This window comes from Homarus americanus, unplaced genomic scaffold, assembly GCF_018991925.1.
Source record: "Homarus americanus isolate GMGI-L3 unplaced genomic scaffold, GMGI_Hamer_2.0 scaffold57980, whole genome shotgun sequence".
Classification (NCBI taxonomy): domain Eukaryota; kingdom Metazoa; phylum Arthropoda; class Malacostraca; order Decapoda; family Nephropidae; genus Homarus; species Homarus americanus.
Genome location: NW_024716703.1, coordinates 17,820,642 through 17,845,013, shown reverse-complemented (window position 1 = coordinate 17,845,013; position 24,372 = coordinate 17,820,642). Strand labels below are relative to the sequence as shown.

Below are 24,372 nucleotides of genomic sequence, written 5' to 3'. Positions count from 1 at the left end.
GGAGGGAGGGAGGAAGGCACGGAGTAGGCAGGAAGGGAGGGAGGCAGGGAGCAGGCAGGGAGGGAGAGAGGCTGGGAGCAGGCAGGGAGGGAGAGAGGCTTGGAGCAGGCAGGAAAGGAGGGAGGCAGGGAGCAGGCAAGGAGGGAGAGAGGCCGGGAGCAGGCAGGAAGGGGGGGAGGCAGGGAGCGGGCAGGAAGGGAGGGAGGCAGGGACATTTTCCTGGGACACCCTATATAATTTGTTTTTTGTTGTTTTTCTAAGCCATTTTCACACGATTTCATTAACAATATTGAAGATTTATATGTGTGATAATTTCCTCCCTGAGTTGAGAGAGAGATACTCACTGCGTTTTTCATTCATTAGTTAAGTTTTAAAGCTGTATATGTGAACATAAAAAATGAAGAAAAATATATGGAATCAAATTAATGTTTTAGGCTCAATTATTATTCATTGTAACTATAATTGCTGAACAAAAAACTATATAATCGGAAAATTTAGCCAACATCATTAGTTTGATTACGCGATCTATAAACTGTTTAGTGTGTGGAAAATGTACAAACAGAACCGCTAAACTATATATTTAGTCACATTGATATGATATAATTTTTGAAGCAGGCCTCGCCAACCACTCCATCATAATCTAACCTAACCTAAAATAGCCATGTGTTAAATTAGGTAAGTTGTACAGTCGTATTCACGGTCTTTTCAAACACAGTAGATCTTATGTGTAGACCAGATGTGCTTCAAGCTTTATCTAATGTACAGTCCAAGAAACATCTCTCTCTCAAAGTTCGGGTGAATACACCGCGGAAAAGGCGAGCCATCCGACGCACGCATCTGTGTACCTCGTGAACAGTTGGCAGACCTGTGGAACCTTGGAGAGTGTAGCCAGTTACACTATTGATTCATATAATTACTTACTGTCTCCTTATTCCACAAGTATAACAGTAAGTCCACTATTCGAACCATCATTCGTTGAACAACTCGGAACGTGTATCTAGTCAGGTTTCAGTGTTCATCAGCCAAGCCTGGGAAGATTAAGATACAACTGTTTTCCTGTACAGTCTTTAAATTAAAAATAAACTCTAATACACCACCTTTAATAATTTTCTTCGTTTCCTACATAAAAATTCAGCCTATCAGAGCTTGATCTTTTTTTTTTTTTTTACGGGATTAGCCCACCAGGCACAGGTCAGTGACCCACACCAGGGCCTGGGGGCGAAATTATTAAGTAACACTCACTTAAAACATTAACGCCCGGAGTTTTAAACACCTTCTTCCGTTGAAGAGGGTTGTCGTGTTTCAACCCGAGTTTTAAAAAATAATGAGTCCCGAAAGACACCGCAGTACAATACTTGATGGGATGGTGTGGCGGTAAAATTAACTAATTCCAATAAAATTATTTTATAATATTGGAATTAGTTAATTTTACCGCCACATCACCCCGTCCATTACTGTACTACGGTATCCTTCGGGACTCATTTTTTTTTTAACTCGGATTGAAACACGACGACCCTCTTCAACGGAAGAGGGTGTTTAAGACTCAGGGCGTGAGACTAATCAGAGTGTTGTAAGATTGCCAAGTTTTTAGAGTAAATTAGTCATGTTTTAGAGAAAACACTGTATGTTCCCCCTAAAGCCTTGCGTGTCTGGGAGGGCTGACCAATGACAGTGAGTGGTTTAGCCCTGAAACAAGAGACTATCAGACGTGACGTCATGAGCACGTGAAGTTTCTTAGAGTCCTTCTTTGTTTTAGATCAGTCTTTGTTGGGATTTTGTATAGAGCGGTGTGGGGCATCTGTGGGTGGAGACGTGGCAGGTATTTGGCTGTATTCTATTTAATAAATCCTTACGTTCCATTTGTTGTGAGATACATGACCCAAATGTTTCCTTTAACTAAATTTTAAAGTGTCTGAATCTCAACTTATAGTGAAGGGAAGCAACATACCTGTATATTAAGTCACATTATATCATCAATTAGTGGACGACCTAAACACGTCTTCCTCACACGTTGTCCAGATGGTTCAACCTACAAACACATTTCGTTTAAAATATTCCTCTAACTCTTCGTCAGCTAACAACCTAAACACAGCTCACCGCTACTTCATTATGTTAAATTACAGCTCCACCATAAATGTAAGTATAACGATACAACCATGTAAAGAAATTGTAATGGTAAGTTGAAAGAAAATATTTTAAAACAAGCGATTTTTTCACAAGTAATTTAGTGATTTAAAAGAAAAGATGAAAATATAATATGTTTCGTTGATTACCAGAAGGTATCAGATACAACTCCCTTATATATTAGATAGACTATGTTAAGAGAACTAATACCAGACCTGACGCCTTTTAAATACACCTGCCAATGTTAAATTAACCCCTGTGTCGATTCTCCAAATTTCCCTCACTAAATACACTACATATTTTTCTCTCTCTGGAATGTTCAACAATAGATGGGGTGAATTTTTTTAAATAACCTGGTTGTCTGAATTCGACGACGCCATTAATTGCAGCGAGAGAACGAATATATATATACATATATATATATATATATATATATATATATATATATATATATATATATATATATATATATATATATATATATATATATATATATATATATATATATATAAGGTATATTTTTAACTCCGCTTAATTTGGAAAACGGATTACTGAGGACACGAGAGAGTAAGTGCATGACAGAACAGAGGATTAGATTAGGCTAGGTTAGGTTAGGTTAGGTTGATTTTGGTTAAGTTAGGATAGGTTATGCAAACATATTCTAGCTCACCCTGTACAATGATCTATACGTCAGTAAACAGTAATCAGTATTATTGTTAGTAGCAAAAATAACGTATTATTACTATTATTATTTGTAGAAGCAGTAGTAGTAGTACAACTACTAACAGTACTATTAGTAGTAGAAATTCTAGTAATAGTAGTAGTAATAACAGTCATAATGAGAATATATTTACAGTTTCTGTCACGAGGAATATTCACCGTATACAAACATCTATACCCCGCCAGGGAATACTTGCGGCATCACTATAGTAGAAACCAACTATGGGCTCTCCCGTAGAAGTATGTAAATATTCCTGAGCCCGAGAACCAATATCACCACACCAGATTGGCTCCTACAGTATGAAGTCACTGATGTCCGCAAGTCACCTAGTCACCACGACGTTGTTATTGAGTCTTAATTAGATTAGATTGACGTTGAGTTTAGCGTAGTTTAGCATAGGCAGTGGAGAGAGAGAGAGAGAGAGAGAGAGAGAGAGAGAGAGAGAGAGAGAGAGAGAGAGAGAGAGAGAGAGAGAGAGATCTACCAGCCAAAGAGCCAACCAACCTTTTACTTCTGGGACGCTTACAATCTCGCTGTATGCAGACTCGTACTACGGCCCATGATATCCCCATAGAACATACCACGATTACGTCAAAACATGCCACGATCACGCCAGGACACGCCATTATCTCGCCAGAACACACCTCAATCACGCCTGGACATGCTATTATCTCGCCAGGATACTTGATGATCCTGCCATAACACGCCACGACCTTGTTGCGACACGCTACATAACGTCCACTCTAGCCAGTAGGTCCTCCTTCAGTAGCCTGTACCTCCCCGACACAACACTGTTCAGCTTCCTGCCAAAGGTAAAAACAAGTCAGAGTTACCACCGAGCCTTAAGCTCCCTCAATAGCAATCCAATATGCTTGAAGTGGAAGGGTGAGACGAGGAACTCTGAGACCTAAGTTTACAACACAAAGGAAAACCGAAGAGGAGATACAGAGTTAAGCTGATTACGATGCCACAAACTTGGTACGAGTGGCCGTGTGTGTGTGTTGTGTGTGTGTGTGTGTGTGTGTGTGTGTGTGTGTGTCCATACGTGTGTGTGGTGTGTGTGTGTGTGTGTGTCCATACGTACGTGCGCGCGTGTGTGTGTGTGTGTGTGTAACAGAACCTTTGCTTTATATAAATATTCACCCAAATGAATAACACCAAGTTATTCACCAAGTGATTCACAATGTACTCTCGACTCAGATCACTTGGCTTGCATCTCTCAGGGTCGAGCCAGGGGTCAGCTGATTCAGTAAACACCACTCGCTCGCTACCACTCTCTCACACCTCACAGAGGGGCAGTTCACTCCATGCCACTTGACAGGGAAGTTCACACTTAACAGAAGTGTTATCTCAAAGTGTTATTCACAACACTTCCCTGGAGAAAATTCATAATTTATTCTCTCAGACCATATCTGTGTCTATAACTGCTACTCAATACACAGAAAAACACCAAGAAGTGTTTACATCAATCCCTGCCACTTAAGAGTTCCAGAACTAATTAAAACACTTGATGGGATACCAAAACAGTTATCACATGTGTGTGTGTGTGTGTGTGTGTGTGTGTGTGTGTGTGTGTGTGTGTGTGTGTGCGTGCGTGTGTGTGCGTGCGTCACCAAGAGGCAGCAAGAGTCTTTAGTAATGATAATATAACAAGTTAAACCTTGATTATAATAAAAAAAAATATAACAGGTAGCAGTAGTTGGCAACCTCTATCTCGGAATGACAGGCTCCTGGAACTAAACTATTCCAGACGAATGCTTGCCTGTCTTCTGCTTACTGTGGCGTTCTTCATGATGGGAACCTTTTTCACAAGTAGTAAGAGTTAGTGTAGGTCATGATTTTCAAAGCTCGTGGATGAACATTTTGTCTTTAACCCCTTGAGTACAATGGTGGCAACCCTTTGAGTACGATGGCGTTAACCCAGTGAGTACGATGACTTTAACCCCTTAAGTAAGATTACAACCTTTAAATATGTTGACACTGGTTCTAACCCTTTGTATGGTCCGAGTACTCAAGGGGCTAACGCCATGGTACTGAAGGGGTTGCTGCCATTGTAATCAAGGAGTTAAATAGGGATAAAGAGGAACGCATCTTGATTTGCTCTTAAAGTAAGTTTTATGTTTATCTTTTGTTCACGTTAGACACTGAAGAGTCATTATCAAATCTCCAGTTGAGGGAAAAATTTAACTTAGGGATCAGTGAGACTCCGTATAGCGGCAGGTGTGGTGGTGCAGGCGGGCGGCAACAACAATAGGTGGTCATACATATAACTCGCCTTCATTGTTCACTATCAACACCGTAACTCTAGCTTACAGGCGCCACACTGCCACCAACATTCCTCTGTATTTCATGACAATAAACCTCTCCTGTGTTCCCCGTCCACCGTCAAGCCAATGTCCTCACTCCCCTGCTTGTGGTTCTGGCCTGGTAACTGCATCAAGAAATCAGACTAACACTTAACTATGATACATACGAAGTAGTCAATATGGTAGGGAACTTACTACCACACACACCCTTGGCTGGACCTGTTCTAATAACCCCAGTAAGAGAGACAGTAACGTTGGCAGCTAAGTGTATTACAGCCAAGTTAGTGTTTACAAGCGTGTTGGATGGGTCATAATTTGTGTACAACTGACAAGTAATCAATAAGTTTATCTACATATGTAAAGAATTATAAACTTTTATCCTGACTACACTGACTTACTAAGCGCTAGCATAAAGTATCATATCCTTAAACAACAAAATTCAAATACAAAATATATAGTGAAGTGCTACGTAAGAGATTGGTGTTTGTAATTATCACTTCCCTCACAACACTCATCGCAGCAAATCCCCAGATACTCGTATATTTAAAGATGTTTGTGGATGTAACTTCCCTCAAATACAATACAGTGAAACAAATATGTGTATAATACTTATCTATATCAGCGTAAATTGCAGAATACAGTTCTAGGCCTGTGTAAATTTGTAAGATGTTTTCAAGATCTATTGTGATATATGTATCACTGTCACGTCGCAATAATGTCTGAAGGTCGTGTGGTGGCAATGGTGTGGTTGGTGGTGTGGTTGGTGGTGGTGGTGGTGTGTTTGGTGGTGGTGGTGGTGTTGGTGGAGTGTTCGGTAGTGGTAAAGGAGTGGGTGGTAGCAAAGGAGTAAGGGTGGTGGTAGCGGAATGAGTGGTCCATGGTGGTAAAGGAATGGTCGGTAGCGATGTGTGGCAACTCAATAGTAAGGAGCCGAGGAGTGAGACCAAGATATGAGATGTCTGTCACGTGTTCAGTCAGTTGATGTTTGTTATGTGATCCCGGGAGGAGCCGTACATCACCACCGCCTTCCACCTCCCCTCTTGGTGGCGGACAACCTGTGACTCGTCTACATCAATATTACTGATACTATTAAAATCGTGTAATGGATTGTAAAGAAACAGGTTAGTCATTAATTGTAACTGTTATGCGAATTACGAAATGACACCAATTTCTTTTTAACTCTTCTTGGTTCACCTGGATATTCGCCACCCAACTTAATCCACCTGCATATTAACCAATCAAATGTTAAGTAACGTAGCATAACATAACCTAACCTAACCCCCCAGGTAGAGTTAGGATGGTTAATCTTCTCGTGAAGTAAATTGGATGGGGCTAATTTTAAGGCTAAGTATTTCTCTTTTTGCGAAAATTCAAAGTGTTCAGTATACAGAGACGATCATGTAATAATAATACAAGCCTAGCCTAACCTAACCTAACCTAACCTAACCTAACCTAACCTAACCTAACCTAATATAACTTAACTTTACGGTATATACTGTATAGTTTGGTTATGTTATGATAGTGGACAACGTCTTTAGCCAAAAAGTCATTTGTTCTCAGGTTTAACTGGGCGATTATCCTTATTTATCCTGGCATAAATTTCGTTCGTATCTATGCAAGATATTTTACTTCTCATCGAGGCCTATTACTAGTCTTTCATTTTATTTCAATACTCTTACGACATCGAAAGCAAATTGAATGCAAGAAAAAGCGTCAAATACATCCAGTTACCTACCAAGAGAGTTGCATCTCTCATAACGTTTAATAGCTGATGGAATAGTGAGCACATTCCACATATGCAAAACAGTGTTTGTTATGTATTCACTGCCTGAAGCAGACGGCGCTTTCTTATCACACATGATAATGCACCAGACGACGTACAGTACAGTTTACCCGGCGGATGGCGCTAATCAGTAGGTTCTCGTAAGATAGCAGACGACGCTAACTTAGCAGTCAATGATATATGTAGCGTATAACGGTAATAATTTTATGTTGACTTGAAATATTTTTGAAGGGATCAACTTGAACCATTCAAAGGTAACATAATCAGGCATTCGAGTTAGTTATCGTGTGATTTGCAATGTTCGTTAAGTTACCTTGCAACACACCAAAATTAATGGCCACATAGTATTATCGCTTCCTGTTCCAAGTCTGAGTACTGCTTAAACTTGATCGAAAAACATTATTTTAACGACTACTGCATCCAGTGAAAGTGTCATGGCCGCCGTCAAAGAAACTGTACCTTAAAGAGATACGATGTAGGTCGAGGAAAGGACGTCATGTAAAATCGAAGATGCACTCTTTATCAACAATAATAATGGTTGTCCCTCGAGATAGAGGATGGCCTGTCCTAGGGCCACCTAGGCGTGAATTTGTTTAAGGTGTAGAATCTGTCGCCAATACAACAACCACACCCTGAGTTAACGAGTTGCATGACAGTGTCAAGGAATAGTCCGAAAAGACCGGACAACTCGCCAACTGCACTGGCTAACCACTACCCCGAACACGATCCGCAAATCGATTAACATCGAGGTTCCCAATTACTGTATGGTAGACAGAGGCAAATGGCGTAAAGAAACCTGCCCACAGTTTCACCCCGCCCGGGGATCGAACAAGGGTCCACTCGCTCGCGAGGCGACCATGCTGACCATTACACCACAGCACACACACACACACACACACACACACACACACACACACACACACACACACACACACACACACACACCTACGGAAATTATAAGATTTTTTTTTACAATAACTTTTACAACCTAAAGGACTGGCAAACTTCTCCCGTCTCTGTCTCGAGTTTGAGAAAAGATAACAGTATTGACAGAAAGTACAACCAAGATTATCAAATTCGTTATTATAGTTTCCAGAGAGTATTGATTCACAAATGGAGGACTCCGTGACATGTTCCAGTGAAGGAAGAAGCTATATGAGTGTTAGTCAAGACAAAGGCGTGGCTGAGAAACATCTTGCAGGACAGCATAGGATCTGGGGTATACCTGGCCGTGATGATAGTCAGTCTTTAGGCAATATAAATGAGGGTATTATTTACGATACAGTAATTAAGTAGGAAGTCAAGACCATTGATATATTAAATAACAATAGTAAGTACAAGAACATGATGCGTGTGAAAGACAGACAGCCAACCAGCCAAGTGTATAATGGACTGTACGAAGCCAGAATACTTCCTAAATGATCTTAATTGTTGAAATATACGTTAATACATTAGATTAGAACATCAACATAACCTCAATAAGTGCATGTCTGAAACTGTAATTTGGTCAAGAACAGATACAGGTGATGACAGTATACTAAGTAGGAACGAAGTTTGCCAAGATCCTGATTCCAAATAAGTACATCGAAGGCTTTTGAAGTATTTAGGTTAAAGAAGAAAAGATTCAACCAAGAAACCGAGAAGGCAAAGTTAAGTGCTGTGGTGGGCATGAAAGATGATCTGAGGTAAAAACAGTCCTGAAGAATTTGTTTTTTCCCCAAAGATGATTGACTTGTTTCATACACAACCGATTTGTACACGTAGTTGTTTCACACACGGTTTCATAAATCGTTTCGTACACATGCTCAGGTTAATTGAAATGTGCATGGTGATAATAAAGGTGTAGCTGAACATTAATTAGGGAACACATGACACTGCCAGACTTTCCACAAAAAACACCACTGACTTTTATGTGTAAATCGAGATAGCATATCCAGGGTGGGGGGTGGGTGGGTGCAACAGGGGAGGAGCAACTGTACATGAAAACAGTGTATAAAATTTAATATATTATATAATAGAACATCATAGTTTAGCCTCAAACTTCCTGATAATAATTTCTTCTCCTTATGCTCGCGTGGTCCAAACCCCTGTGACCGCTTCTTTCTGTAGCCATATTCATAATCCCGCTCATTGCATTACGATATTCCTTCTGTAACCTGTAATGTCTAGAGCAAATATTATTGTCTGTCTGTCTGTTTGTCTGTCTAGTGAACCCAATTTTAAACGAAGAAAAACAGAAACCTCAAGAAAAGAAAAAAACATAATTCATATAATTATCTCCGTTTGTGTACACGATATATAGAGTGACTCCTCAATAACCACCTTGATTACAGCGCTTCATATATATTTATTGAGTCGTCTATAGATTTTATGTTGCTCTTAGGTGCACTGTTGTCATCCCACATAGACGGTTAGGTTACGATTGGATTAGTTGGATTAAATCGTCAATTGGTGTGTTTGGGAATCATATACGTGGCGGCATATAATCTGTCCTCTATCGTTATTTTCCTCCACTGGTAGATAACCAACTTATGATAACGAGATACATTGACTCCTGATGATCTGATACAGTCTTATCTGATATCGCTGGATCTGTCGATGACCCACCCCCTCCCATAGCTGTATAAATAACAACAATATTAACTGGAATGCTCGGCGACATAATTATGACATAAGCTGTTGCGTCGTCAGGGAAGTAATTACCCAAATCAATCAATCAATTAGAATGCCATCATGGAAATGGGAGTATTATTTTTTTCACACATTAATTCTTGTGCACTTTTTGTTAAAATATAATTTTTATTAATGCCTTCTGAGTGTTTCATTATCAGTGCGTTATGAAGGACAAGAAGTGCCTTTTTCTCTCTCTCTGATCAACTCACGCAGCGATCATTGGCGATTAAGTTGGTGCTCAAGGAATGAGAGTCATCAAAAGAGTGAATCTCTGTCACTGTCGTAGAGTTGCAGGAAAAAATAAATCCCGGGTGGGAACTATTTTCACCTTCCAGTACTTATGGCTCGTATGTGCGTCACATTCAGCCCAATACGAAGAGAGTTTAAAGTAGTTCAAAACGAAGGACAGTAAGTGGCATTAGTAGAGTTGTTATTTACGAGCCAGTGTTTGAAAACAGTCTCTTTAGTTCTTTTTATGAGCCGCGTCCTCACAGTCTGGTCTATCCTGTATTTTATTCACCCGTTAATTACTATATAAACTCCTCTATTATTAAAAAATATCAAACACAGTAGTTACGAGAAACTGGTGTAGCCATTTAGGTTATTTTGAGTATTACATCTCTTGCATGGCTTATTGTCAGCACCAAAGCCTCGTACTGTCCCCAACCATTTCAGTACACAATAGGATTATTATATCACTTAATATTCTTTCAATTACTTTTCTTTCAGCATCACCACCACAGCGAACTAGCTCATGCGAGGACCCAAACGATGAAGAATCCGCAATGCCGATGGTGGCAGTAACAGCCACTGGCGAGGACCCCAACCTGCCCTCTGCTAAGGATGGAAGGTGATATATTTTGTCATCCACTGGGGGCTGGTGAAGAGGGGGAAAGAGCCATGTAGTCAGATACATCGTGAGGTAAATAAACAGTATCTTTTAGGTGTGTCATGTAGTGTCTTTGTTGAGTCGTGTACACCGTCTAGATACTTACAGTATACTGAGCCTTCTGTAATGCTGTCAAATTCCCCATCCTGAATATCTCCTTTATAAAAAAAAAGAGTGAATAGCATTTAATGAAAGAAAGATAATAATAATAATAATAATAATAATAATAATAATAATAATAATAATAATAAAAATAATAATATTAATAATAATAATAATAATAATAATAATAATAATAATAATAATAATAATAATAATAATAATAAACAGTTTATTGAAAAAGTTCAGCAGTACAGAAGGCTTAAAATATACACTGGACGTAAATGAGTTATTACATGCATTCACATTGGGGGTTTAAAAAAGCTTTCGTTATTGAAAGGAAAAGGAACATACATTGATTAATTATTTACAGTGGAGGTCACGTGGGTCACGTGTGATAAGGTGTTGAACAGTAAACACGTAGTGTACTAACTCCCTCACAGATGGTGTTATGAGGGACTTCACGTGTGTGTGTGTGTGTGTGTGTGTGTGTGTGTGTGTGTGTGTGTGTGTGTGTGTGTGTGTGTGTGTGTGTGTGTGTGTGTGTGTGTCCTGATAAACGTCCTGCTTTAACTGACTGGCAGAACAACCCTCAGTCTTGAGCCAAAGCTGATACCTTCCACAAGAAGAAAGCGGCGGCCCAGTGGGAAATTCGCTATCTAAAGAACGACTGGCTTAAAAATAAAGCATATGAAACACAAAATTTTGCGGATCAACACAAGATGCGCGAATTTTTCAATTCCACTAAAACATTTTATGGGCCAATCATTAGTGGCGCAGTCCCCCTCCACTCACCCGACGGTAACTCCATAATTAAAGACGATGAAGGCCTCCACAGGGCTGTAAAGAGCACGACCATTCACTGCTCAACCGAAACACCTATGTGAATGTCCCGACTCCGAGGCCTCTGACTACCCAGTAGGTTCCCCGAGCGCACCCAACCTATGCAGCGATCAGATGTGCTGCGCGTCGCTCCCGGCTCATGTTCAAATTTTTTGACCGTTACAACTGTCAGCCTTGTTTTTAAGTTGGGCTCGCTCTGGCGGCTTTATCTTGTAGTTGTACATGGATAATATTATTCTTGTACACTGCGCTTCTTCCCTATCCTATCCTTTCGCCTCGAGTCCCTACTGTTTGGTAACGACGCAAACCCTGCTGAGTTGAAACAGTAAGGGTGGCAACATTTTCTGTTAGGGATTCGGCAGTGCTTCATAACCTGTCACTGTTAGGTGTTTGGGCTTGGCTAAGCCCCCGTCAGGAGATTGTCTGTTCACCCTACCCCTAGACCCGTTTTTACTCGCCCAGCAAGTGGACAGAAGGAGCAGCACCCATGGGGTTCAGCTGGGGTGGACAGATTAGGTAGGATTTTCATGTATGTAACTGACCATGGCCAAAATGAGAGTGAAAATCACCGGAACACCGACCCAGGGGTCTCGGATAGGGCTAAAAAAGGCTATTAAGCGACCTCAGGGTGAGAATAAATAAACTTGTGAATCTGAGAGATAGTTACATCATCCTCACAGAAACAGATGAAGATGCTGATAAACTACTTAAGTCTAGTGCCATGGACAAACTGAAAACTGACGGATACGAGGTCATTGTCCCACGGGAATACGGCGCCAAGCTCACCCTTGTATGGAAGAAGTTAGACAAAGATGTAGTGGAAAATATTGCAGAAGAAACAAGAGATGAAATAGAAAAGCAAAACAATGTCATGATTGTGGAGATGTACCCTATGTATGCCCGTAATATAATTAAGGTTCGCTTTGCAGACACAACGGATGCAAAAAGAATGAAGGAGAAGGGGCTCTATGCATATGACACTGCCAGCTCATCACACCAAATAGAATATGAAAAGTATACGCCCATCCAAGGGGTCATATGCTCTGAGTGTTCTTCTGATCAACACTTCTACAAAGACTGCTGAAGCACCATCAAAAAGTGTGTCGTCTGCGAGGGTGGCCACAGGGCCTCCTCTGCCACCTGCCTGGTCAGAAAACAGGTACTTCAAGACACAGAGAAGAAATTACCGAAATAACCAAACAAAAAGAAACTAGGGAAATTTCTAACACCATAAAAAAGACCACTCAGTCGACGATCATGGCTTACAGCCAAATCCTAAAAGACGCTCTGAAAGAAACTCAAGCAGACTCACAAAAACTCAACAATGTCAGCGAGACCATGGAAGTCCTGCAATCACAGATACGAACCATCAAGGACTCAATAAAACAGGCAGTTACTGAGTCCCTGGGCGCCACGAGGAACGCAGTGGCGGAGAGCATCAGGAGCGTCTCCTCTCCACTTGTCTTACCTGCATGCCCATCACATGATCATGGTTCATCCAGGTTCATTCTCGAAACACCTCAACAAGACAATAACCAGGAACATCATTGCACCTGTTGAAATAAGCGACGAAGTTACTTCAAAAGAAATCCTGAAGGCAGTAACCCATTCAACGACTTATCGACGACCTCAACCCACGCCAGAAATAGACCATAACCTCCCTGACTTTGGCAAAAGTCAGTATAACCGTAGCCCCGACGTGGCCAGTCAGTCCCCCTGGGATCACAGCTCCAACGACACCGTAAATCTCCATGACCCCAGACATGTACTCCCAGCGACGACAGTGACCATCGGACTGCAACCACAGTCAATGGTTGCGACTAGATGATAGCGACTTACTCCACAGAGGAACAAGACCCTCGAGCTGCAGCGTCAATAGATTACTTCGACACGCAGGCCCAGGACCTGAACACCTTCCTGTACACGGGTGACGAGAAGTTCGAGGGCCCGCCATTAACTGACAAGCAGATGTTCGAAGGTTCTACTAAGAAGTTCCGGCCCCCTAGAAATGGCAGAAGCCGAGCAAACACTTCAAGCGACGCCCCAAGCTACAGTCGTTAGCAGGATGAAAATTGTCCAACATAATGTCCTACACTGGTCCCTTAATAGACGTAACGAACTGTCTAACTTATACTATCAATTAGACCCAGACATTATTCTGTTAAACAGTACTGATATAATGGACGAAAGTAAGCTGAAAATTTTTGGCTACACTGTATACTAGAGAAACATGACGGGTGAGCTGAAAGATGGTGTAGCTGTGGCCATCAAGTCACGGCTGAGTCACAGAGTGTTGCCAGACTTCGAGGATTCAGTTCTAGGAGTACAGGTGGAGACATTTAGGGGACCTGTTATCATAAGCACAATGTACCTACCTCCCAGACGTCCTTACTTACCCGAACAAGACCTCAACCAGTTGCTACGCCACAGAAAACCAACATACATCATAGGTAATGAGAACAACGTCGGTGTGGCGCTGTATGACAACATCAGAAGGGGAAAATGCAACACCTCGGGCCATATTTCCCGACATTGATCAGACGTGCCAGTGCCACAACACCAGACATAATCCTCTCTAACAACGAGGCCGTCCTGAACAGGCACGTTACCGCCGGACCCATCAGTACCAGCGATCACCTGCCAGTCGTCGTGACGCTCTCATCCAATCCCATTATGATCCCCACTAACATCAGGTCAAACCTCAAATGGGTAGACTGACGACTCCTTCAAGGAATCTCTCAGTCTCAAACAGGGGAGGAACCTGGAAGAAGCCAGCCCCAATGACATCGACGACGCGGTCGAACAATGGTACACTGATGTGAAGACGGAGATAGACAACAACATCCCGACCACTACCCACAGGATCATTCCCCATCCTCACACTAGTCACCAGCTGAGGCAGCTCAGTGTCCAAGACGATCACGTGAGACAGCTAGCCAGTATCCGCGGATGGACGCAAGAGCTGAGAGACCGGTACAGAGAGCTACAGACGGACATCCAGCACGAGAGCAAACCAGACACTGTAGAGGTCATATATAAAATTTTAGAGCTTCTTACCATACAAGGAGGAGGGAGGGAGAAGGGGAGAGGGGGGGGGGGACGGGGAGGATGTAATTTACATATTCAGCCAGAAAGTATTTTAGTCGCATGCTGACATTTTACGCTCTCAATGTTTATCTCTGTGTCATGTTCGGTGGTGCAGATGGTAGTAGGAGTGGATTATATTATATAAAGATAATAATGTCATATTTCTTATTTCTTACCGTAGAGTCCGATACCTTCACACTGATTACTTACAGGAGATTATGGCGTATCTACGTAGAAGTTCACTCCACCACTCGACATTCCATGATTTATACTTGATAAATGATGATTTAGTGAATTCATTTAATTTCCAACATCTATCTAAGTTACTGGTTATACTTTGTCATAACCAATCAGTCATTACCTTTAGTAATAATAAGATAGGATCACAGATACGGGCAGATAATTGCACTTACATTTATTTGTCAAGCTTCCATACAATGATTTACAATTTGCATGGATATATGATTCACTCACGTTCACGCTGTAATAAAATTAATCTTCTAAAAGAGAATTTTAACTTGGGGACACATGTGATTACTCTACTATGGGTATAACTTAACAGAGCCTTAATTCTTCAAGTGATACATTTACTGCCAGCCTGGATTGCTTTTGTTGCAACCAGGCTTCCGCACAAGGACTTCTTTCCACGGGCCACAGCAACAAAAAGTACTCTTGGGTTACCACACATGGTGTCGGGCAGGAGAACTCTGTAAGCGTGACTTGAATTAACCATCTAGGTGCAATAGACCAGCCTGGATTGCTTTTGTCGCAACCAGGCTTCCACACGTGATATTTCCACGGGGATAACAACCTAGGTTAACACACTTAGTCTCGTGTCGACGACGGTTCACAGGACGGAGTGCGGTGGAGGATCCCTTTCAGGAGGGAGAGGTCAAGACGAACTAACCCATGGCTCAGGGGATACTACTTAAAATGAGGTTTTTGGGTGTGAAGCGATGAACAGTACAACACTGTTTCACTGCCCACCCCCCTAAAGGCTGGCTGACATACACTAATGAAAAATACATGTCCCAGTTATGCCTCGCCGGGCGTCTTATCTCTGGTAAAACAAACTTTGGAGTTGGTTGCGTGGGTAAGCCTAACGCAACCCATGACACTGGTGTGAAGCGATGAACAGTACAACACTGTTTCACTGCCCACCCCCCTAAAGGCTGGCTAACATACACTAATGGAAAATACATGTCCCAGTTATGCCTCGCCGGGCGTCTTATCTCTGGTAAAACAAACTTTGGAGTTGGTTGCGTGGGTAAGCCTAACGCAACCCATGACACTCTGGTTAAAATGTGTATAAATTAACTGTACAAGGCAGAGCGAGTCAGTGCAGAGAAATTACTTCCTGGTACAAAACTCAGCACACACAGTTGGTAGTTTACTATTAAAAGATAAGGATCTGTGTATCAAATAACAGCTTATCTCATTACGCTTGCAGTACAGTATTTTATAGTTGATTTCATGTATAGTAGATAGCATAAAGATATAATTTTTCTGTATGTATACAACAAAATACCGTGTGTGTTCCAATTTGCGCATGAAGAACGACGCTTTCCATAACAAAAATGTAAAAAAAAAAAATAAATAAATAAAACAAATGTTTAACGACAGAACAAACTTTGTTGGTTTATGTTTCGTGTGTAGATTACCGTAACAACAGCTTCCTAAAAAAAGTAAATACATAAAGTAATTTTTATTTGCATTTAATATGTTAATTCGAATACACTCATATATTTATTGACCTCCAAATCAATAATGAGGATTTTTAAACATATGTCCAGCTAATGTGGAATCCTCGCTGATTAGGAATGTTGACAATTTGCAAAGTTCCAAACATCACAAAGACTTCACATGGTTATCAACACACCGACAGCGCAGATCATATTTTTACCAGGTGGTCGATCTCTTGTCAAAGGGCCATACGCAAACAGGCTGCGGGCAGTGCTAACAGATGTAGTTGGTATCTGAAGTGTCAGTGAGATTGTGTGTATGTCAGGTCATTTAGGGTTAAGCATGGTCAGCACAGCTCGGGTCATATATAACAGTATTCATGCAAAGGTCAAGAGGTTACAAGGGCTCGTCAGTGAGGGAGGACTGCCTGGCCTCACCACCTGACGATCTCCAGTAAGGTAACGTAGTAGGTATTGTAGACTGTGCTTCTACTAAACTGTATTTAATTGTTTTGTTAATGAGAATCACCGGTATATGGATTATATTTCTAGACATAATTCAATATCAACTGTTCTAACGAATTCAAGGAAAATTAATTATATTTAACCTAATTAAACTAATTTGCTTGCTATTTATAGGTAGAGGTGTGTGTGTGTGTATTATTAATTGAGTGGCATAGTTAAATAGTTGTATATATTTTGTCTTAACTGATCCTGGGTTCACCACAAGGTACGGCTGGGTGGTGGTGGCAGCGACCTTCGTTATCAACATAATGGTGGCAGGATACGTCAAGAGTTTCGGCCTTCTCAGCCAGTCCATCCTGGAGCGCTTCCCCAACACCTCTGCAGCAACAGCCGGATGGATGATGGGACTCATGACGGGCTGCCGAGGAATCCTGGGTAAGAATTTCTTATCTCAGTCCGGGTCCCAAAATTCACAAGAATCTCCTTGTTATAAATTCGATAATGATACGTCGATGGTTAGATTTCAAGAGAAGGCGTGACCCACCAGTCCAAAAGGTTGTCGAAAATTTCTACTCATAGCAAAGTAAGCCATCTAAATTTGCCAACAGTTTACCTGTAAATTCAGTTTTCTCTGAAAGTTTTCCCCACAATTTATCCTCAATTTTTAGACGGATTTCCTAGCCAAGTCAAACGAGGGTCAGCGACAAATCCTAGAGTTTTCAGACCTAACTCAGTGCCCCCCCCCCCCACCCCACCCCATCAGGCCGGTATGTAGATGGGTTTTGCTAAAGTACACACGGTATATATACTAAAAGGCATTAAGCCATATTATTGTGTTAAAAGGCTCACTGATGAACCTTACTAAGTGTTCCATCAGCAGTACAGTATATCCGTACACCCTCGCATTATTAGGAGTATTAAAACTGATCCCACAGAACCCATACCAAAGCAGAGTCACCCCCCACCACCACCACCACAGGATGTCTTTTAGGATACAACTGCCATTAAGTATCCTTTAAAGGTGGCCATGGCATCTAAAGAAGCCGTTTCAGGATGGGGGTTGTGCTGCGGTAGTTTAGCTTTGGGTGTAGTCTTTAGAGGAAGTTATGGTGCGGGTGTCCTGGGTAACAATTCCTTTTTTGTTCATCAGCTCCGATGTTGGGACCGCTGATGGTGATGGTGGGCCCTCGGTTGTGTTCTGTGTGTGGCGGTCTGTTAGTCGCCCTGGGCCTCCTGCTAGCCCTGCCTGCCACCTCCGTCTTCCACCTGGCCGTCACTGTGGGTGGCCTCGTAGGTGCGCCTCCTGCGGCCAAGGCTCTTCACTGTTGGCCTCACACCGCTTCCTCCCTCCATATGTATCGTCATTTTGTATCCAAGGTGTTTTATGTTTGTTTTAAGAATACAACACCATATAGAAAGTTGTCTAACATATAACATTTTAACATAAGTATAGTTTTTTGTTTATATTATATACTGCACATATTTTGAATCACGGCCAGATTAGGCACCCAAGCTTCTGTCACCCAATGATTAAACACTCAAATGCTAACCTAAACTAACCTAACCTAACTGAACCTAACCTAACCTAACCATATCCCCAGGTGTCCCATATCGACAGTAATGTCAGTCAGTACTATGTATAGCTAGACTGACGGGCTCTTTCACAGAACTGATTATTGACGCAACAATGGCCGTGCAAGTAGTGATGCAAAAAAGTGTTATTATCTACAGTATATTGCATTAAATCATAGATTTATTTATATATAAAAATTAATAACGTTCCATACCTTCCCCGTAAATAACCAGGTACCACTTAAGACTACATAACATCACATAACATCACGCAACGCTTAATAACACCACAAAACATCACATAGCACCACAAACTATCACATTACACCACAGACCACCAGTCAGCAACGTGTATACTTTTATCTTCATTTACAAGGAACACTCAAAAGATTCAGACTCAGAAGCGGCATTAATGCACTATCAACTCAATGGCACTCCGGTAGATGCCCTAAAATTGGGCCAGATATTATTATGATGAGACTGTGTTCCGACATGTACAGATACAGTATGTGTCAGAGAGGGTCACTGTACAAAGGTGTCATCTAAGTGCTTGTCGTAGCTTGTCGTAGACGTATATATATTTTTTCATGGTTCCAGTTTTATCATGCGTCTTCTGCCTCTTAACTAAAAAAAATGGGAGGAGAAGAGGAAATGGAAATTAGTTGTATTGAAAATATATGCATTGGAAATTTATTGCACACGAAGAATAAAGAACTCGTATATTAATTGTGAGTGTGCAATTGCGTATGTGCTCTCAACACCCCGTGTTTGGGAGATATATCACCATTCCGTTACCAAATTATTTCCCTCTAAATGTTGACAGGTGTGTTTTTGCTGCATATTGACAGGTGTGGGTCTGGCCATGAGCGAGACGCCGGGTTTCATAGTCATTTCCCAATACTTCGAAAAGCGACGAGCTACAGCCAATGGATTACGATCTGCCGGAAACCCCTTCGGAGGTGTGGTGTTCCCCTTCATTGTCGTCTTCCTTTCCCGAGAATTCTCACTCTGGGGCATCCTTATGCTACTCTGCGGCATTATGCTGCAGATCTGTGTGATGGGAATGTTACTGAGGCCATTCTATGTTCACCAGAGGATAGTAGAGCGGGACTACTACAGGAGCTCCTCCCTCAACGCTCACGAGCACCAGTCCAGGGATTCCGGTCAGGTGAAGAAAATCATTGAGAAAAATAATTCGGCAAGCAAGAAAAAACCTCTAGAATTATCCTACCTGAAGAACCCAGTGTACCTGGTGTACTTAGTGATGATCATGTGTACTTGTGCGGGCCTTAGCAACGTGTTTTACTACCTTATACTCTTCAGTCTATCCATCGGCCTGAGTGAGACTGACGTCTCCTTCATTGTGGCCTTCCTCTCAGTCCTCGACATGTTCGCCAGGATGGTCATCGGTAGGATCGGTGACACCAAAATCATAAAGAAGAGACACATGTTTATACTGGGGTAAGCAGTCACATTTTTATACCGTTGAGTGATATCAACTGCAATGTTTTGGGCTTTGCTATTGTCTTCATTAACTGACTTACTAACTAATGATAAATTACTTCCATAAACAAACCTAGAGTAAAGCTCCAAACGATACTTATCCCTTCATCTCTGGCAGACATGTGGAAATAATGATCGAGAAATTATCCAGTTACTTCTTATAGGACTTGCCCTTAATAATAAAAACGGTTATATTTCACAGGCAGATATTGGCCGGGGTGTCGCTATTTCTGGTGTCTTCCACTAAGAGCTTCTGGCCTCTGGTATCGGTGGTGTGGATTCACTCAGTGGGCGTCGCTGCTTTCTGGGCACTCATCAGTACCCTCCTAGCCGACCAGTTTGGCGAAGATTCCCTGGCCACCACCTGGGGCTTCTTCAGGATGACGCAAGGTGTCTTCAGCTTTGTTTATCCCTCACTGCTGGGTGAGAGTCAACATGTGCACACTTGGTTTAATATGTTTTCCTTTGTTGTTCACATCTAGTTTGTTCAGTCTAAATTTTAGATTGGCCTGAGTACCAACCAAACGCAGGGTTTTTGTTACCACCTCGAGTCAGCATTTTTGTTTGGTTAAGATATTGCGTTGAGGTCAATAGCCTGAATCTATCTGCAGGAGAGATTTTGAAACACAACGAACAATATCAAAGTCTAGTAATTGTTCTCGAGGGTTCTGATTCTAAGACATAAATATGTGAGTCAGTTGGATGTCTTTTGGCATCGACAGATAGGGTGTTGAAAGGGAACTTGGGATCGTATTAAGTTAGGGTAGGCTAGGTAGGTTAAGTTAGGTTAGGCTAAGTTAGGTTAGGTTAAGTTAAGTTAAGTTAGGTTAGGTTAAGTCAGGTTAGGTTAGGTTATATTTGCTTAAGTTAGGATAGGTTAGATTAGGTTAGGTTAGGTTTGGTTTGGTTAGGTTTGGTTTTGTTAGGTTAAGTTAATTTAGGTTAGGTTAGGTAATCTTAAGGTGAAATTAACTGGGATGCTATTCTCCATGTGATCCGGAACTTGAGTAATAGTATGTAGGTGAGAATAAAGTGGTGATGTATACGTGTTCTGTACAGGACTGGTGGCTGATGTGGTCGGGTGGATGGGAGCGCCTCTCATCTTCATGGGTTCTATGTACTGCATGGGCGGCCTCGTCTTTGCCCTTCAACCCCTCATTGTCAGGGTCTCGGGCATCAAAGTCAACCAGACCTGACACACCCCTGATCACTAACGCCACACACACACACACAACATCCTTGACCACCGGAGGGTCAAGACCTATCAGGCGCTGCTCCTGCTGCGGCAGCTGCCCCCAGCCAATGTTTGACCCATTCCCCAAGTCCCTCTCCTCGACCCATCCTCACCACAGGGATATCAATTTCGTTTCGGAAAGAAGTGGGAGCAGTGTTGAACAGTGATGAACAGTGCTTAAGCCAGTGAATTCAGCACTAGACAGTGCAAGCAAGAGCCGTGACCCACCAGTGAGATAAGCACCCCTGGGAAAGTACCACCATCTTCTAACTAGGCGGTGTTAATAAGTCCACCCTGGGAATAACAGTGGGTCGGGTTTACACCTGACTATGTGATAACACAACATCACCTAGCAGAGAGTGAGGTACTGTGACACCATCCCACACTGCACGGTGTCTCCATGACCACTTGAGGTCCTTCATATCAACACCTATGGACGAGTTACTGCACCACGTGAGCACCACATCACCCGGTGTCTCCATGACCACTTGAGGTCCTTCATATCAACACCTATGGACGAGTTACTGCACCACGTGAGCACCACATCACCCGGTATCTTCATGACTACGCCAGGTCCTTCATGTCAATACCCGAGGGCGAGTCACTACACCACGTGGCCTACGTGACCTCACACAGTATAGCCAGAGACCAGCCCTGGCCATCAAATGCAAACTATAATAATTTGTATGTTCAATTCATGTTCCTTCTCCTTTTAGTTATGAAATCTGTTGTTAAACGACCCACCCACCCCATGTCTTTGTATGTAATAAGTCATTTTTGTCTGATGTATATTTTCAGTCTTCAGGCTGCTGAACTTTTTCAAAAAACCGTTAATTATTATTACACACACACACACACACACACACACACACACACACACATCTCAACTCTCAAGTGAGACAGGACGTGCGCTCAGTTTTAGCAACCAGTGAGTCTGTTTGGCCTGCCCACTCCTCTACCTACCAGCCTTTACTACACCAGGATCGATTCTTCATGCTCAAAACAGTTAATGGAATTTGATTGATTGCAGGCAGTGTTCCTAGTACTTAAGGAGACTTTCTCGGCAAAAGCTGAGCTAATCATCAACTGTTAATAGTGATTGTCATACAGTGCTCTGATAGGTACTAAGGAAAAAGTCAGACAGTGGGCACTTGTCAATTCTGCTTTAAAGTGCAGTGAACACAGCAGTGTTTACATATATCATGAATACTGTGTCAGCAACCCCAAGCACAAGGACATTGCAGTCCTTGACAACAAATATTGTAGATGTCTACTGTGTAGTGTCCTCTAGTGCATGTAAACCTTTCCGTCCATACACAACAGATCTCAACGGTGGCCTGTTACTTATGACAGTCTGTACTGCATCGTAGAACGGATTATCCTGATGGCAGTGTTATAGCGACTCAAATTGCTAGACATATTCCCGTAGACAAAACCGTCATACACCAAGCCATTGAAACCGTAACCTCACTAGGAAATGACACAAGTTCCTGGGATATGGTACAGTCTCCGTCTTCACTGTATATAATCACTAGCTAACAAAGTTCAGCAAACAGCAGCACAATGATCAGGTCAGCCGCCGCGAGCGTCGTTGCCCTGTGAGCAGCAAATTGTGCCTGAAGCGATAGGGATATCTGACTCTTTCATCACAGCCCGTTTACAAAGGCGGAAGTACGTTGCCTATCTTCTATCTCAAGATGACCTCGCCCGTCACGCCTGGATGTTCAGAATCCCAGCAGATGTGGAAGCAATGTAGGTACAAGCCGTGCTCTAGACACCCATACAACACTAACTTATTATAATCTGTGTGGCATACCATACACTCTGATCACCCTCAAAGACACTCTTATCAATCATCTCATCACCTCAGACACCTCAGGGAGTTTAAGTGCCATGTGCCAAGATTAGTATTATGTAGAGTCCCCAAATGAAAATGACACCACTGATGATATCAGGACAAGCTATCACTATCTAAGTGTGACCTTCCCCACAGTCAAGCCTTGACATATCTTAACGACAGCGGTTCAGTACCAACCACTCAACCAATACACTCTGTCGTTGGCAGCACCTGTGCTCTGGTCTAACTACCCTCACTAATTACAGAGACCTGCATCTCGTTTACAAACCGATTCTCTCTGCAGTGCATAGTGGATGATTCACCTCCTGGACTGAAGTATAGCGTGGATGACATTAAACAAATAGATGATTATATACCTGTGGAAGCTCACTACCCTTCTTCCCGAAGTCCGTCAGATCTCCCCAGCTGACACTGGATCTGTCGGATCAAAGACTTATGCAACAAAGACAGGCCTTTCATCTCGTATCATAGATCTCATAATAACCAGGTCGTCACTTGAAATACGCTGCAAAGTCGCTTCAGCAAATTAACACAAACTTTAAACATCAGTCAATGGTATGATGGCCAAAAATCTGTAGATAAACAATAAGATAGAACTCTGTCAGACCTAAACAATGATACACCTCATATTAGCCATCTCACTAATGTTGACACCTTTGAACAGAACAAATAACCATTTCGCTACTATGAAGCGGCTCTGACTTATTTTAACCTTCTCTTTCATAGCCCCCTTCCCACTGACAGCTTAACAAATTGTTAGCAAAACACTGGACAAACTAAAATTAAACCTCTACCTACAGTGACACCAATGAAACTCTTCAAGAGTTCTCCCGGACCCCTAAACCCTCTGCTCTACCATCATCAGTAACTGTCGTCCATGACCAGATACAATGACAGTGCTCTTATGTATCACCAGTGCCCAGTCAACCAGCCACAATCATCTTCAATCGGCAGGCCTATTGCAATCCTTGTGCAGCCCTAATCTACAGAACATTGGAAACATGCTGATATTGCAGGTCATCAGACCCTCAGCAATTTAACTAACAGAAAACTTCTCCACCACTCATATCTTGTCAGCTTTCTCAATTACATATGCCGCCATCTCGAAGCAAAAACGTCTGTGGCACAATAGCCTTCATTGATTTCACTAAACGTTCGACCTAGTCGTACAATATAATCATCAACAAACTAATGACCTCAAACTGGAAAGTCTTATACATAACACAGACCACCAGTGACATAAGCCTTACTTCGGGCTGTCTCACCTTTCAGTCACTCTGCTGTGGCGTCCCCAAGGCACCAAGATGGGACCTCTGGCCTGCTTATGTAAAGCATTGCTAAGAAGAGGCACTGCTCGCTGAAATATGTCGACGACTCCACCATTGGGATCAAATTCATAATTCTGTCCAACTACCGCACTTAAGTTTATTGAACAGTCTCCCATGCCACCAACAGCCACTGCCATCAACCATACCCAAGACCATGTGGTTGCACATCAACCCTCCTCTCCATTATCCCACCTCCTTCCATTAC

General features: G+C 42.2%; 1 protein-coding gene across 2 annotated transcripts; it reads left to right on the top strand.

Moving 5' to 3' along the window:
• The first annotated feature begins 6,071 nt into the window (after positions 1-6,071).
• On the top strand, positions 6,072-21,438 carry LOC121858319 (monocarboxylate transporter 12-like). 2 transcript variants are annotated; one of them, XM_042354677.1, is made up of 7 exons: positions 6,072-6,272; positions 10,337-10,457; positions 16,938-17,107; positions 17,823-17,966; positions 19,093-19,705; positions 19,950-20,170; positions 20,807-21,435. In XM_042354677.1, the coding sequence occupies exons 1-7, from the start codon at positions 6,254-6,256 to the stop codon at positions 20,941-20,943; spliced, it is 1,425 nt and encodes a 474-aa protein (XP_042210611.1). In that variant the 5' UTR covers positions 6,072-6,253; the 3' UTR covers positions 20,944-21,435. The 2 variants fall into 2 exon arrangements, with proteins under 2 accessions (XP_042210611.1, XP_042210612.1); XM_042354678.1 differs by lacking the exons at positions 6,072-6,272; positions 10,337-10,457 and having other exon boundaries at positions 16,941-17,107; positions 17,823-18,049; positions 20,807-21,438.
• The last annotated feature ends 2,934 nt before the right edge of the window (positions 21,439-24,372 follow it).

Coding starts and splice junctions, on each gene's coding strand:
- LOC121858319 (XM_042354677.1), top strand. Junction 19,706..19,949: donor AGACACATGTTTATACTGGG/GTAAGCAGTCAC, acceptor TATATTTCACAG/GCAGATATTGGCCGGGGTGT. Junction 20,171..20,806: donor TGTTTATCCCTCACTGCTGG/GTGAGAGTCAAC, acceptor TGTTCTGTACAG/GACTGGTGGCTGATGTGGTC.